The 17,149-nt window shown below is 39.8% G+C and overlaps 1 protein-coding gene across 1 annotated transcript in view; it reads left to right on the top strand.

Annotated features, from left to right (window-relative positions):
- TRPM3 (transient receptor potential cation channel subfamily M member 3) overlaps nt 1-17,149 on the top strand; it is a 286,044-nt gene that overhangs the window by 204,551 nt on the left and 64,344 nt on the right. Inside the window, exons 9-10 of the mRNA XM_037374290.1 lie at nt 8,873-8,945; nt 17,030-17,130. Of these exons, the coding sequence (XP_037230187.1) occupies nt 8,873-8,945; nt 17,030-17,130 (174 nt within the window). The remainder of the gene's footprint in view (nt 1-8,872; nt 8,946-17,029; nt 17,131-17,149) is intronic.

Genomic DNA, 17,149 nt, shown 5'->3' with positions numbered 1-17,149 from the left:
AGGATTATTCACTGCAAGAAAAAAGGAAATGCTTTCCCTTCTTATCTGAACCATTTTGAGGCTTTGCATAACTGACTTCCTTTAATGTTTTGGTTTATGCTTTGTTTTATCAAACTCCCATTTTTCTTTTCAGGGTAATTTTCCTCTGAAATATTCAGGTAGGCCTAGCTAAATTATAAATGTCAACGTGTACTCTAGAAGGAATTGCCTATTTTGCAGAACCAACCAGTGCTTTCAGACAGGAGAGTTTCAGGTTGTATTTGCAATTCCATCTCCCTTTTTTTAGAAAAGGGAGATCGGGTTTTTTCTGACTTATGTAACTGAGATGCATACAAACAATTTGTGTGTTTGTCAGAAGTGAGATTTAAAGACATTAAAAAATTTTATGGAGTTAGCAGGAAAAAAAATCACTCTGAATTTTAGATCACCCTATATTTTCTCCTGCTGTCATAGCGAAAAATGACGGTGAAAAACAATTCTGTCTCTAAAAGCATGAATAATTCGTAGCATTCTTAAGATGCTATGAATACAGTATGTAACGAGAGCACTCTGGCTACTTTCTCTGCTCTCATCAGTGCTGCCCTCGTTTTCTCCTCTGTCTTCAGCTATCCATTGTCTAGTCAGCACACATTGCCAGTCTGAGATGTAGAGAATGAATTTGCTTCTTCATCTCTTGTCTCCTTCATGAGAGAGAGTTAAAACACCTTTCTGTGCAGGTGTGTACTGCATTCTCCCTGATGATGTGGTCTCTCTAAAAAAATACAAGGTAGAAATCTGAATATATTTCAGCTAATTCTTCATACTCTGAAGTGATTGAGGTTAACCTTACTGTAAAAAAAAAATGTTCACGTCATACAATATTTTAGAAATACTAAGTACAGCCTGGTGCTGCATGGCTGTTCATATGCAGTCCTGGGGCCTTACACTGGCCTTAAGTAGAAGCAGTTCTTCCATCTCTGTGGAGTTTTCAGAGTAAGTCCTAGAAAAAAAGTGGTGTGGTGGGAGGGAAGAATTCACTTTTTGGTTAGAAAAGGCATCAAAACAGGAACTGAATATGGTAGTAGTTGGGAAGAATTTTTATGTCCTGTGATTAATTTCACCAAACACTGTTTTAAATTATTTCAAAACAGTTTTTTACTTTAATTCCCATCTCTTGACCTGGCAAATTTGTAGTTAATGATGACTGTGGCTGCTGACACTACCTGTGCTTCTGCTTCTAGGAGTAAAATGAACTTTGTCCATGTAGAGTGAAAACCTGTTCACAGCATAGCAGCTCATACTGATGGAAGTTTATAATTTATTTATCCAGCTAGGCCTCAATATAGCAAACTATGACACAGCTGTGCTGGCTTAGAGAACACTCTATAAAGCAATACACACAGATTTTTGTGTCAAGGCATTTCCTATACATCTATATTAGCTACTCATCAGGGCACTAGAACTGCTTTTGCCTGTCTTCTGCACAAGTTCTGACCTGTCAGGCACAATAGATCTGCTTCACCCAGATTAATAAGGGACAGAAATGTGAACAGTTATTGAGGAACCAAGCAGGGGAACACGTTGTAAGAATTCAGAAATTTTGCGATTAGAACCTATTACAACCTGCTGTTTGTCCTCCTAAGTGTCTCAGTGTTCCTGTGACTTCAGGGGCTGTCTCACCTGACTTCATTTGCTTTCTGTTTGACCACACCTTCCCTACTCAGCATCTATTTGATATATTTTCTTCTTACTGGTCCTTTGATTTGGCAGCTGCCATTGAGGAGACCACATGTACACATCTGCCTATGGGCAGCTGTGATCTGTATTTCTAAGGTAGCCCTGCCTTTACATACATATAGAACTTGGGAAATCCTAAGTAGCAGTGTAGTAGTTGTGTCTCTCAGTGTCTGAATAATTTCCGAAAGTCTGTTTGGTATTCACTGCCCTCAGGTAAGATGGTATTACCTGACTTTGCCTATACAAGTGCAATGCAGTATCAGTGTTAAGGCAGGAAAACAACAGAATGAATCATATTAGGCTAAACTGATCCTGCTTCACCAGAAACTGTGTAAAGAGAAAAGTAATCTGTCAAACAAGAATGGATCTGGTGCTAAACACAAAGCAGAGCTGTTTGAAAATGAGTGCTTTTGTTAGAGTCTAAGGTCAGATCATGTCTTCCCCCTGCTGTGTCCTGCACATACCCCCTACACACACAGACACATCCCCTCATGCTCATGCACCTTGCTTTCTATCCTGCTGGGGTTTTTTTCTCCATCTCTTTGGTTTTTTACTTGCTTCCTACCTGCCCTGACTGAAAATTAGGTTTCTACCCCACTGGACTGTAATTATTGCTGGCAAGTATCACAGTGTGCTGCAATTATTGTGCTTGCGGAGGTCTTTTTCGGCTCAGTGATTTCCTAGCACATTTTCCTAGGAAGAATTAGGACACAACTAGCTTTTTTTCTGGAAGTTAATCCTGTTCACATTAAGATGCTTCAGTAGAATCTTCAATGAGGCAGAGGGGAGACCTTTCCAGTTTTGGGCAGGCAGGGGAACAGTGGGGTCTTTTCCTGCTTTTAAGTGAAAACATCATGCATTTTACTCGGGCAGGTTTTGTGGAGGTAAATGAGAGATAGTATTGTGACACAACGGTTTGAATGGTAGGTCCCAATCAGCTCCTCCTGAGAGGAGCGCAGCAGAGCTGGTAGTCCTTGCCTAGCTACCCCCAGAACTGGAAATAACCAGTATTTACTGTACTTTGCAAGTAGAGCACTATGGGCATATCAAAAGAAATCCAGACATTAAAGTTAAATTTAGCAAGAATCTCAATGTGTATTAACACTATTTTTGCAGTGATAATAAAAAAAGTTAATAAATTAACTTTTATTTGTGATTCAGAGGCATTTTTGTTTGTGTGTTTTCATGTGAAGATTTAACTCTTCCTTCAGTGCAGTGCAATACCGTTTTGTATTTCCAAGGGATGGTAACATCAGATTCTATTATATTTGTAAAGAATAGAAGAAAATTCTATTTAAAAAAGCTTGCTGTTGGAAGTCACAGTTGTTCACTGATATGCCTCAGGCAATTACCTGAAAAAGTCATTTCAAGCCAATAAATAGTGTGAATGCTGAAAAAAAGGAGGAAATAAAAAAAAGACCAACCCGAAAATACCCAAGGTGGTGGCAGAGGAACACGAAAAACAGTTCTTTTACAATAATTGAGTTTAACATCAACAATTGAAACTACCAGCTAGAAGGAAATAATAATGTGGCCCAAATCCCTACAAGAAAAAAAAGTACTTGGGATTATTTTTTTCTTCTTTGAACATAAACTCTTTTTCAGCTCAAAAGAAATTGCTGAGTAGGGTAAATGGTAGGTTTTCACTCTGATGCAGTTTCACTATGCTCACAATAGAAAACCATTTTATACATACAGTTTGAATTAGTTCATCATAAAGAAAATCTCTCAGTTTAATCTTTACTTTTTCCAAGCAATGGAAAAGAATGGCTAATAGAAGTCTGACTAATACTGCAACTCTTACCCCTTGTTTTCTTTTGGCAGGGCAAGCAAGTCTTCAGGATGTATTACTATTTAACCTCAACTTCTTGGTAGTGTTTTTTATAAGTAAATGTCCTGGATATCATACCAGTAAAAACACCTTACTAGGTTGTTTTTCTTTTCTTTTTGCACTGAAGCTGTAGAGAGGTTAGGACTCTACATCAGACTTCAACAGGGCTGCAGTAGGTCTTTTGAAAGGTGAATAGCTCTTAGGCACTGTCTCCTTTTCATTTAGAGAAGAAAGGCTTTCTTTTTTTCTTGGTAATGAGTTATTAAGTGAGTTTCTAAGTCTTTAATTTGCTGTTATTTTTGCATCTGAGTGGCAGACATTCATCCAGCAAAAGGTAGCTGGGAATAGAGTTTACTGACCCAGATATTTTCCTTTAGCACAGCAGTTTAATATACATTAGTGCAGTAGCATCTGTAGCCCATTCTAACATGGATCTAGTCAATGTCCTATTTTAACTGCACAAAAGTGTTGTTTCTCAGTTCTTTGAAGTGATTTACCTACCGGAGTACCTGAAATGGCAACTAGCAAGATATAGGTACATTAATGAATCTTCAAAGTAGATTAGTATCTTGCAAACGTAAAATTCTTACCTGTTAATTGGGGGGAAATAAATCACAAGAACAGGTCTCCAGCAAGACAGACAGACAGGCTTTTTGAGACCTAGAGATACTGAACAATCCTAGGTGTAAAGTCTGCATAAATACTTAAGGGTGTGTCCCTATTTCCTCATGCCTCTGACTACAAAAATTAAAGGATGCTGGAAAAACTACAAAGACAGTAGAAGTAAAGAAGTACATCCACATTTTAGGAACAATTGCTGTCTCCTCATAACTGTACTCATAAAATGCAGAAACAAAATTCATTCTGGAAAGGTCAAGAGAGTCTTTCACATAACACACTAGCATCTCATCCAACTACAAATTGTATGTTTTTCCGCCTCTCTGTGTTTTACACAGCTTGTTTATTTTCTCTTTTTATCCACATTTAAATGTGACAGAAAAAAACAAAGGAGCATCATGTGAGGATGCATTCCCAATAGAACTTGTGAGAAAAGGCAGGGGCAATGCGCAGCCCTCTTCATTAATGAATCATTCACTCATGATGCTCAGGGTTCCTCACAGGCTGCTAGTCTAAGACTCTGTACACAGCAGCAATATTCCTGGAGTGCCACTGCCTTGTCCCTCAGTCATAAATAGTTACTGCAGAACAATTGCTGCAAATATGTGGTTTGATAATGATCTGGCTTTGCCAGGTAAAGGAGAAGCAATGATACAAATAGTTCAGCAGCCAGCATGCTGCAGCTTTAAGCCTTATCTTCCAAAATTCATTCTGCAGAGCAGTGAGTGCTGAAATATTTTCCTTTAGCCATTTAAAAGCAAATGTTACTGTACTCAAATACCTCTGACGTCCAGAAGTGAAGGCAACCAACACATCTGGCAAAGATATAAGGTGAACAAGTTATACCTGAAGAATGCTGCAGAGCAGGACCAAGGTTTTATCAGTGGAGATACTTTATCAACAGAGTGACAAATTTGGTTCCTTGCCTAATTGCAGTGCAGTCTTATTTTAAATCCTCCATTTTGTGAATGAACAAAAACATTTGTCAAGCTTTAGGTCAATAGTGGAAAGGAGAAGAAATTGATCTTCCCAAAACCATGGGAGACCATGACAGGGCAAAGACCTGCCTATGAGGTCCAGCTTATTAAAAAGCCATTTCATCAGGCTGGAAGGCAACAGTTCAAAGCATGACTAGCTGTGAAGTTTCTCAAAAAAATCTGCGTAAGAGTAGTAAGATGCTACAGGTTACCTAAAATCATCTTCAGGACCTGTGACAGAAGAGTATCACAGAGGAAGAGTCAGAGATCACTCAGACAGATCTGATCTAGTAGTTAATTTATTAAGTTCTAATCAGTAAATTTAAATATGTAGAATAATTAATAAGTCCAAATGGATTGGCTGTCAATACTCTACTATTTACAACACTTAAATGTTAGTATGGGATATAAAGATTATCCCATAAGCTTACTATACATATGTGCAAAAATGTCACTTACCAACCCATCCATCAGTGTCCAGTGTCAGGTAAGGGATCTCTCAGCCTTGAGGGGTGACTTGAGAGGTGTCCCTGCTCAAGGGGAGATCGCTGCAGCACAGCCAGGTGCTGCGGGGGGAGAGCTCAACAGGCCCTGCAGATATTTATAGTGTAAAGGGGTTGATTTGTCATTAGATTTTTTGCAGTTTTGACTGCTACCAAACCCCCAGTCTCCAACCAAACTCTTTTTTTTGGGGGGGATTGGTGTTGAGTTCTAACTGATAGCCTCACACAATAGGATTAATTTTGATTAGGTGTAGTGGCTGAGCATCTGCCTGGACGAAACTTCAGTTAGTTCAAACAGGAGGAGTGCATCTGTCACAGAGGGAAAGCAACTATGGATAGTTATAGTTAAGCTAAACCATAAGGAGAGGCTGAACATATTTTTTTACTGCCCTAGATTGTGTGCGTTCAGAACAGGCAAAAGCCCACAGTATCAGCTGAGTCTTTGAGCTGTTAAACTCGCAGCATTTTGAAATGAAGTATCATGATATTTTGCCTTGGTTCTGTCTAAAATTCTAGTTCAGTATTGGGCATGACCAAGTTACTGTGGGAAGACAGCCTTTTTTCCTCATGTAACAAAATTACATATTTCTATTTTGTTTTTAATACGTAATAATTTGTTCTGCTGAAGTGGGTTTATTCTTCTGAGACATTCAGGGAAGAAGGATGAAAGAGAAGTTGGAAAATTAGGGTTATATGTGGTCCAATACATGCAAAATGCTTCCCTGAGTTTTCCTGTGATGATAAGCTATTCAGTGCTTGCAATTTATATGATGCCTTTTAATTAAGCTGGGAGTTCGATGAGCATGTGTTTAGTTTGAGATGTACTTTTTTCTTCTGCTGAACTCTTTGTTGTTCAGTATTTTCAGTCCCCAGTCTTCAGACTGCTTTGCTTTTGGCCTTGAAGAAGAAGGGCATTTTGCTGTGTGGTGGTGCCACTAGGCACAGTAGCACGAGCAAGGCATTGCCAGGGTTAGCTGATCTTCTTGCCAGACTGATCTTCTTGCCAGACTGTCACACTTCCCTTCAATGCTACAGAGATGCCTGTAGTTGCAAAAATTGTGTAGGAAATTGTAAAGCGTTATGAGGATGATGTTACAATCGGACTGTTAGGTGGCAGCACGGTATTGACTGCTCATTGTCAGCACCTGCCAGAGCTGCCCATGAGAAGGGAGATGTTGCTCTTTCCCACCGGGTGAGGGAGGAAGGCTTTCTCTTCCCTCTGCCTTCTGGCCTGCCTGCCTGGCTGCTAAACTCTGTGGCACAGTTTGTCATCTGTGGCATGGGAAGCACATCATAAGCAGGTGCCGTAGAGGGGCTGATTTCATCAGCTCACATCTCTATTGCGTTTTGAGATTAGACATACATAGAAATGTGTATTTCTACCCATATTACTGTGCTTTACAGGTCAGAGGAGCAGATTGCCTACACCACAGGGAAGGCTTCCTTGCCAGTCATTGAGGAGATTTAGGAAAAACGTTAGGAAAAATATCAGGAAACATTACTTTACTGAGGATGGTCAAACCCTGGCACGGGCTTTCTAGAGACGTAGTCAGTGTCATACACTTGTCAGTGTTTAGGAGGCATTTGGACAATGCTTTTAACAATATGCTTTAACTTTTGGTTATCCCTGAAGTGGTCAGACAGTTGCACTAGATGATGGTTGTAGCTCCTTTCCAACTAGAACTATTCTGTTCCATTCTGTTCTGTTCCATTCTATTCTATTCTAAAAGTTTCAGTATGGGGGTAGACATCAAGTGTTTTTTCCAAGAACAGCTGTAGATTCCAGAGGGAGAAAGAAAATAGATCATTAAAGTATCCTTTGCAGTATTTATGCTTTGTCTCAGGAACACTTGGAAGGGTCAAGCTAAGTCCGATTTGAAAACAATCTACTTTAACTGGGGAGGACACCTAACATAAATGCTTTTTCCCATTAATTGTTTCAGGCATCATGTAGATCAGTTGACTGATTGAGCTAAGTCAGTTTCCTATTACTGCATGCAGTTTGCCTTTTCAGTCTTGAACATGCTGTACTACTGTCACTGATCCCAAAGTTTCTTACCTCCCTTTGAATGCCCTAGAGCTTTGGGGTCAAGTGAAGGTGAAACAGGTGCAACAGAAATTCTGTGCTGGATTTCTTGGGATACACTCTGCAGAGCTATTTCAGCTGGCAAACTGCAGCTTGTCACCAAGTGTTGTCTTAACCTTGACCACTTTATGAATCACCTTTCTCCATCACCGTACACTGTTCTTTGTGCCCTGATGTTTGCTGACCTCTATCCCAGATGCTGCTGCACTTCAGTGGCACTGTATGAGTAGGAACCTAGGAATGTGGGGACAATGCGTGCTGCTGAATATGAGTGTAAAATACGTTTACACAATTCCTAATTAAAGGTACCACTTAATTAAAAAAAAAAAAAAGAGGCTGTCCATACCAGCAAACGGAAAAACAGGAAACATACTCAGATCAAAATGGTGATGTAGGTTTCATTAATAAAGGAAAGGCAGTATAAAAAAATGCAGTCTCAGTTGCTTCATGAGAAGCAGAGGCCCAAGAGCAGCTATTGCCATGGCAACAAAAAGAGCAAGGGTTTTACACTTGTGTATGCTTCAGTGCAGTCTTAAGCAAGAGTGAAACTGGCTTGAAAGAACAGCCCCACTATATTCGTTGCTACTCTGTGAATTGTGTGTCTCACCCTGCTGCCTTAAAGCTTTTATCTTACAGTGGTAGGTCACTGACCACACATGGCTAAAGATGTTTCTGGACCTGTTAGAAGCCTAATCCTTGGACTATTATCTAACTTTCTGCTTTATCATGATGTTGTATAGGTTGCTAATTTTGGTCAAAAATATTTATTCAATGCCGTATGCCATAAATTATGTCCACAGCCTATAATACACCTAACTTCTCCTAGTAATGTATTGGGAGCACTAAATCTAATGTTACTTTAATACAAGAACAGCCCTTCATCTTCAGTTTCACCCTGTGAGTATCACTGGAGAGTTTCCTTCCATATGCTCACTAATACAACTTCTATCTTTAGTAAATTTCATCTCATCAAAGATGTGTGTTAATCCTATCTAATAAGCATCTCTTAAAATGTATAAAGTAAGATAATTTGGTATCCAGCAGGACATTTTTTGAGATCCAAATGATGCTACCCTGATTTAATTTCTTCTTTTAAAAATTACCCTGGCTTCACTAATGGTATTGTCTTTTAACATTTCAGATCACAGTATTTCGCATGGGATCAGAAGGGCACCAGGATATTGATTTAGCTATCCTCACAGCATTACTGAAAGGTAATGGAGTTTCACTCCACAGTGAGTCTGTGTCAATCCCAATGGATTAACTCTGTGTCTCTGCTGTGCTGAAACCTGCATTTATTGACAATACCTACCATATCAAGATGGTAAATTTATACCATAAAATTGAAGTATACTTTTTGCTTTAACTGTTTTAGACAAAGTGAGCTCTTTCTTTGACGTTTAAATAGCTACTGTTTTTTCTATCTGAATTTTTATTCTTCACCCACAATTGCTAATGCATCACAAGAAACATCAGTGGTGACCCCCGCACTGGTTACATGAGATTAGTACTCGCAAGAAGACAGCGAAGGAGCTTCTCAGACTTAGGTCACCTTGATGGCTAGTAGAGTATCTAGAAGGAGGTTATCTCCCTTCAGATAAAACTGGCAATGTTGTCAAAGTAAAATATTATCTGTACTCATCCTAGGGAAGTCTAGAAACCATGTGGGATTCTTTCCAGCTTCTGCTGGGGTAAAGCTAAGATCTCAACTATTGCGGTGGTAGAGGTTTTAATCTTAAACTTCAAAGGTCACTAAATCTTTCCAAGCCATTACATGTTACACTTATGCCCTTAAAAGATTGTCTCACAGTAACTCTGCTGTTGCTGCAGTTCCTTATAAACCCTGCTCTTGCAGACACTTACACCATTTAGCTTGGCTCCCTTCAAAATATCATAGCATCAGGTAATTTAATATCTGCTTGCAAATACAGAAACAGGTGAGATTTTAAAGGCTCTGAAAGACGTATACTCACCCAAACCTTAGGTACTCACCTAAGCAAGGGCTGGGAGGTTCTAGCCCTCCATTTATATGGTATTTCCCCAAACAGGATTTTCACAAATTGCATGTATCAATCACCATGGTCATCTTGTTGCTGTCTGAACTGTTTTGTGCTACGTAGTATAGGCCACACTGTTCTTAAAAACAGAGAATAAGACACACCAGACAATTTTAAACAGCCATCTGAGAAACATTAGGCAATGGACTTTCAAAGGTGAGTGGAGAGTTATGCTTCATGAGGCTCTTCAGTTGTTTTCATACAATTGGACCCACACACCTGAATAAAAGGGTACATAATGCCATGTGGCAGATCTGAATTTGCGTCATAACAAAAAAATTTAATGGATTTATTGCGTATTCAAAAAGTAATGGCAGTTGGTTTTGCATGTTCCAGGGCTCAGTTTTCTTCTCAGTTTCTTCCTGTGCAGGCTCACAAAAGCTGTATGAAAAGAAAAGGGAGAAGGCCTGAGTAACTTTCACCTAACCAAGCAAAAAATAGTATTTTACATTTTACACAATTATTAATCCCATTCCAAAAATGTTGCTTCAAACATTTAAAATGAAAGTCTGAACAGGAGGAGTAAACAAGCACTGGCCACTTCAAAAGAATGATTGCAAGCTGGTAGCTACCAGCCCAGGAAATTAGCTGGAATTATTTTGCTCCAGTAGCTTTTGTTTCTTTAGGCTTCTGTAATATTGCTTTCTCCACTTCTGCTCATTTCAGTCAAGATAGCAGTTGTTTGTCCTGCAGGTAACACAACTATTTTGCTGCTACCCTGAGGTAACAAGTTTTAGCCATCTGAATAATTAAATCTCAAGGCCTTTTGGACATCTTCACACAGAGACAATATAAATGAAGGTGAAGAAATGAAAAAGAAATTAATTCAAAACAAGGAACAATAATTGCATCCATCACCAAATTCCTCTTTTATATCCTTAGGAAATGTTTTAACTGCAGATTTCATTTTTATCTTAAATATAACTGGATTCATCATTATCCTGAGTGTAAAGTGTATTCTCTTCACGTTTGTTCTTAAGGCAATCACTGAAACTACTGCTTCTGATTTCTATTAGTCAGATACAGATTGTCTTAAAGTTGTGACTCCACTTTCTCTACATATATTTTCAAGGTCTGAATCCCAACACAGATCCCTGGAGTCTTTTGCCACCTTGAAAGCTGCCCCTTGGAAGCTGAAGAAAATAAATTGTAGGTCTGGGAGGGAACGTTTTCTGTTTGAAAAGCTATTTTGCAGTATTTACATGAGCAACTCTACTATGGTGCACTCTGGGCATATGGTTAGTCCACTCTGATGTGGAATATCCATTTTGCAAGTGCCTAATTTATCCTGTCATCTCCTTAGTAAAATAAAATTACCTTCCCTCTTCATAATAGTAGTGCAAGACATCACAGTGAATTTATGTTAGCTCAGAAGGTGCCTGGATCTATGTAAGTTATTTTGACACCTCCTCTCATGCTTGCCTGACGATCTTGATTTGGTGATCTGCTGATGGCAGCAGCATTTCTGTCTGGCACAAGAGCCAGAGGAACTAAAACTTACACCTCATCTTCCGTGCTCCTCCACACTTTCTCATTATGAAGGTATTCAGTGAAGATTGAGTTTATCAGATGCCTCTTGTTAAGCTTGTTAAGCTTGTTAAAAGAGCTTTTTGATCACAGGGAATTAAAGTACATAGAACTTTTTAATCAATGTGTGCAAAGATGAGATATCTTGTCTCAGGCAAGTCAGTTGTCCTTATCCATACCATGTCTTTGTACAGCAGTTCTGGTCCACCCTGAAAGAAATACTGCCTGCCTACATATACACCCCATCAGACTGATGCATAGTTGAGTTTTTCATCAAATCAAGAAATCTAAGGTAGCAATGCTGAACCATTTGTCTGTTGATTTACTAGTAAGCAGATTTGAAGACTGGGTCTGAATTATCTTGAAATTTGTAAGTTTAGATTCAGGAATTAATGTCTTTCACCTCTTCAGTACTGTGTGAAAAGGGGGCAGAGAAAAGTATGAAACTGGTAAGTGATGTATTGGTTACTTTTTCTCAGTCTTACTGGTGAGGATTTTGCAGTTCTTGCTAGCCAGTATTCAAGGTGCATACCTGCTAACTACCAATCCCACCCTGGTGTGAGTGATTTGTTCAGGGAGTAGGAGGAGGACAAGGATTAGGAAACACAAAGTATTGCTTCCTGCTTGCTGCATAAAATTTGTGATGAGCTGGTCTCTTTTAAACCCACATCAGGCACACTGCTAATGCAGGAACATTCCTGGACAGAATATTCCACAAGCCCCAAACCCTGCACTTAATATAAAAGATTATGTCCTTGTTTGTTTTCATGAGTCACTTGTTTAATCTTGTCAGCAGATCTATCTTTCTTGGAAGTGATCACCAATAAACTAGGGAATGGCATCCAAACTGGTTATCAATTTACATTGCATGGATGTCATAACAGCATATGGCTTGTGAATTCCTTTTTTTTTTTAGAGAGAGAGGCATGCAAATGTGGGAAGTAAGTTTCCAATTGCATGAATTTGTAACAAGTGAATTTATTGATACAGCTTTACTGTTTATGCTCTCTTAACTTGAACAGTTGGAACTCGAACAGTAATGGATTTTGTCCTTTTGCAGCTGCTAATTGAGCAGAAGGCATATGACAGGGAAGTTAAAGACAGCATATGGAGATGTTCTGAAATATAATTGTTTTGAAGTGGCATCAAAGATCCTAGTTCACGAAGCTGTTGCAGCGTGTGGAGCATACTAACAGCACCAGCCATGTTTCAGCTGGTGCTCCAGAAGCCTTCCCAGTGCAATTGTTAACACTGGGAAAGCGGTACCCTGCGGTATATGCATATTGTGATATTACTGCCAAGTAACCTTCTGAAGTAAGCCATGTTAGGCTAATGCAGATCTTATGTCTGTGCATACTTTCCAGCCTGTGAATAACTCATGATTCATGCTTACTGAACAGCCATCATGTAGTTATCAGATGGTCCTGGAGGACAGTGTGACGGTCTGCCAACCATAAAATAACTGACACAGGAGGATTTCAGAGTTGGGCCAGATATCTGGTTACTGCCCTTATAGTTGTTGTTGCTATCAGCTTTGTTATTGTCAATTGATTTGCTAAATGCCAGGAAGATGCTTGTAGCAAATGCAGTGGAAACACAGCCTTTTCACCAAAGAGCTACTGAAACAGAAGGTGGCGTAAGACCTGCTGACGTGCAGAGCAGAAACTTAATTTCAGTTGCTATTTTCCCTGATCTAATTCTTTCCTTTAAATGATGATTCAAAGAGGATACTAACAAGCTTAGAAGTGCTGCAGAAATGAGGCTCCAACAACCATTTCTGTCTAGTTAGATCAGTTTTGTGTCATTTCAGCTTTCCAGATTCCCGAGCACTGAGTATCATAGACTATGGCAGGAGAATCCTTTAGAGGTCTGCATTGATGACAGTAAAGCATAGTCAGTATATAAAAACTGGCAGTCTATTTCTTCAGTAATCTGATGTGTACACTGACTCACCTAGGATAAAGTTTATGGTCCCAGGCTTTATTATCAAGAAATACTGGATTTTTGGTCCAAGATCTTGGTTTTTACCAGTAGAATCTATGTAAGATATCCAAGCAGACTAACGAGCATAAAGTCATCTGTCCTAGATCTCCTTCTTGTTCATTCAACACCATCCTTGCATTGTCTATATCCAGCAACATCTATACTGAAATAAAACACTGCCAAATCAATGCACCCTAAATGCAACTTTTCTTCTAGAAGCAGATGAAGGGAAGAATAGCCCCACTGCAGACATTAGTCATGTTATCTTAAAACATTCTTTTGAAGAATGTATTTTATGCTCAACCAGGCACCAGGATACTGAGTAAATAATACAGAGACATTAGTCATATTGCCTAAAACACTATTTAAAGCAGTAAATAGACTATGGTAATTAAAATAATACAACACAATAATCGGAGAATCCACAAGACAGGATGGAACAAAAATGTATGGAAAGGAAATGCTGATGTCTCACCATTGCCAGTGTCAAGGGGCTAAGAAGTGGTGCCAGTGTGATCCCTGTATTAGGTTAATGAGGTTGGCTTTGTTTTCTGTGACTGCACAAGCAAGACAAGTCTCCAGAAAGGTCACTTTTGGGATTCTTCTTACTGACTCAAATCCATGCTCTGTGGCACCAAATGCAATTAAGAAAATTATTGAAAGGAGACAGTATCTTAAGAAAGCCCACCTCAGATTTGTTCTAGGGTGTTTTTCTTATATCGGTGGAAATATTTTTACCTCAATGCTGGATAGAATTCCACCTGAAATAGTCTGAATACTTTCTTTTTCATTTGAGTCAAAAGTCATTAGTCCATCCTGGAATAAAATCTATTAAACAGCATCCGCACTCATATGCTGCTCTGTACAAACTTTTATAACTTTCATTCTTCTTCTCCTTTTACATAATGCCAGTGTAACCCACATTCACCCGATAACTACATAGGGAAGACAGGAAAGAGGAGAGGGTGCAAGGGCTTTACAGCAATAAATCTGTCTCTGGGAGCAGCCATCCCACCATGTGCATCAAAGCCCCAGCATGCAGATACCTACTGCCCAGTCTATGCCCTAGGTGATGGACTGGTGTGGACCTGAAGTACAAAAACCACTTGAGAAACCATACATTTCCTTCAACTGCCAAATGTCTACAGTGCTCTGAGAGACAGTTAAGTGAACTGTTATGGTAACAAGCCCTGAGAAGAGTGTCATCTCTGGGTCTGCACATGCACCCACAAGAAAACTTGTCCAGTGCTGGCAGCTTTAAACACCATGGAGGGAGGTGGGAAGGACAGAGGCTGGACCATGGCTTGCTTTCCCTCTGTTCAGTATTTGGAGCAATAAGCATGCTCAAAGAAAACAGTTCTGATGGACTGCTGGGCTTGGGTTTCTTTCTGGAGATGCAGTCATTACCTCAAGCCCCATGCCTGATGCTCTTTCATTTTAATCAGATGCACAAGAAGGCCCTGTCCTCATCCAGAAGCTGGGTCCTCCCTAAAGTACAAAAAGGCCCAGGAATGCTACGTCACTTGACACAAACTAGGGAAGGTTCCCTGCTAGGGGTCAGAAGGTGTTTGCCTGGAGCATCTTTGATTTGGAGTGAGTTTTGGCTACAGTGGGGGCAGCATAGCCCACTTCTTTCACAAAGTCCCATCTGATGCACTTTTGATCCAAAGTGGTTTCTAATCAGGCTACACCCCTGGCTACCCATACTGTAGGCTGCATTCAGTTTAGGAAAATCAGGAAGTAGAGCTCCCACATCACATGTTCAAAATGGTGCCAGGCTGGGAGATAGCCATCACTGCTCCTGGTCTTCAGAGTTCACCCATTTGCCTCCTCTGCTGCTCACCAGAGAGCTTGCCTGAGCACCTGCTGAAGCTCTTGCTTCTCCTGCAGAGACACAGATAGAAAGGAGGAGATCTAATGACATTTTGAGAAGATTTCTTGTTTGCTTCAGAAAGAGGGAGAACTTTATTTGTTCTCTGTACTTAATGTACATTATCATACCCACTGTGGGTAATTTTTGTTTTGTTTTGTTTTCATAAATAAAACTGTAGACATGTTTGCCCTTCCTAAAAGTAAATATTTTCTGTTCGTGAACATTGCATGTTGCTTGTGTAAGAAACTCAGAAAGGTTCAGATGTCATTGGCGTCCCCTATGAGGTCTCTTGTGACAACTTTGGTCTGTCGTAGTACACAGCAAAAAGCTGTGTCTTACACATAGGGGTGTTCCTGTTACTACTTAATCACAGAAGGGTCTTTTACTGTTTCCACTGTTTTTTCTTCTTTTCTTCACTTCTTTCTTTTGTTCTGTTCCTGCATCACCTACCTTTTTATTAGAGCTCATTTCTGTAATAAAATGGAAGTGATCCAGATGATCTACAGTCCGCCATCACCCAAATAATTACTGTAGGTACTGCCAAGTATTTGGCAAAGTTTCATGGCAGTGAACTAACAGCGGAGTTGACAGTTATGAAATTAAACCATGGTCTAAGCTTCCTGAAAGTCTGCTGAGCTGATCCTTCACAGAGAGTTGCTGCAGCCAGCATGTTATGCTTTATGTTTTCTGTGCCTCCGATTTCAGAGTCCACATTCAGCTGGAACAGTGCACCGTTTTGAATAGTGCTGAAACAGGGACAGAAATACTTTGAAGTAACGAAAAGCTCTTGTTTGTCATCACTCCATGGTATCAGTATAAGAATTAATAAAGACAAGAAAACAGTGGAGGTATGAGGCCTTCACAAAATGAGCCTTCATACATTCACCTAATCACTGCAAGCAGCTATGTAGTTAAAAGTCGAAAGGCCCTTTATTTATTCGGTTGATCAGTTCTTTCAGGCCAGTTCTCCCTGTGACACTGAAGCACAAATACTGTTTTATTCTTACAAATCAGTTAATAACCATGAAATCCTTAGTGAAATATTGAAAAAGCACAGCAGGGCAGAAATGTCCCACAGTGTCCATTAAAGCTACAGGGGAAAACATGCCATGCCTTCCAAAAAACAAACAGCTCCAGACCCATCTTGTCATCTGGTAATTTCTTATTTAATTCAGATATATTATACCATGACACCAGCTTTAAAGCATGCATTCTTACATGAATATTGCACGTGTGAGGGGAAGTTCGTCCCACCAAGATCCCTCAGTAAAAACTGAGAGGAGAGATTCCTATGCTTGTACAGGATCCCCACCTTATCAGGTGGGAATGCACAAAAGATGCACATAAAATGCACAACTATTGAAATCAGTGTGGTCTGTGTGAGCTGAACCTGTCCATAATTGCATGTGGGTGTGTATGTGCGCACTCATGTGCATGTGTGTGTGTGTGTGTGTGTGTGTGCCTGCGCGTGTGTATTCATGCAGCTGGATCAGCATCTCCCTTGGCATCTGCTCTTGCTTGCATCCACGAGATGGGACCAGTTCACTCCACCATGAGTTGGATTCTGCCAATATTGCATGTACCAACTGTATTTTTCAAGGAGGATGTGAGGAAGAAATGTTTATGAGCTGATCTGAGAACCACAGATTCAGATTTAAGAACCGGTATTTTATTATGTATTTGTTTGTAGTGGAAGGTGTGGTTTTGTTTAAATATGAGATCAGATGTGGAATTGACATGGAAATCTGTGAGATTTTTGACAAAGAGGAATTACCATGGTGGTCTGTTGACTGAGTTTAAAATGTTTTGTTTCTTTTTTCTCCTTCTCTCCTCCCTGCACCCCTGTCTGTATACACAGGAGCTAACGCATCTGCTCCCGACCAGCTGAGCCTAGCATTAGCCTGGAACAGAGTAGACATCGCTCGCAGTCAGATCTTTATTTATGGGCAACAGTGGCCGGTACAGTATATATACAGCA

The sequence above is a fragment of the Falco rusticolus genome, chromosome Z (assembly GCF_015220075.1).
Source record: "Falco rusticolus isolate bFalRus1 chromosome Z, bFalRus1.pri, whole genome shotgun sequence".
NCBI lineage: Eukaryota > Metazoa > Chordata > Aves > Falconiformes > Falconidae > Falco > Falco rusticolus.
This window is presented reverse-complemented; position numbering and strand designations above follow the sequence as displayed.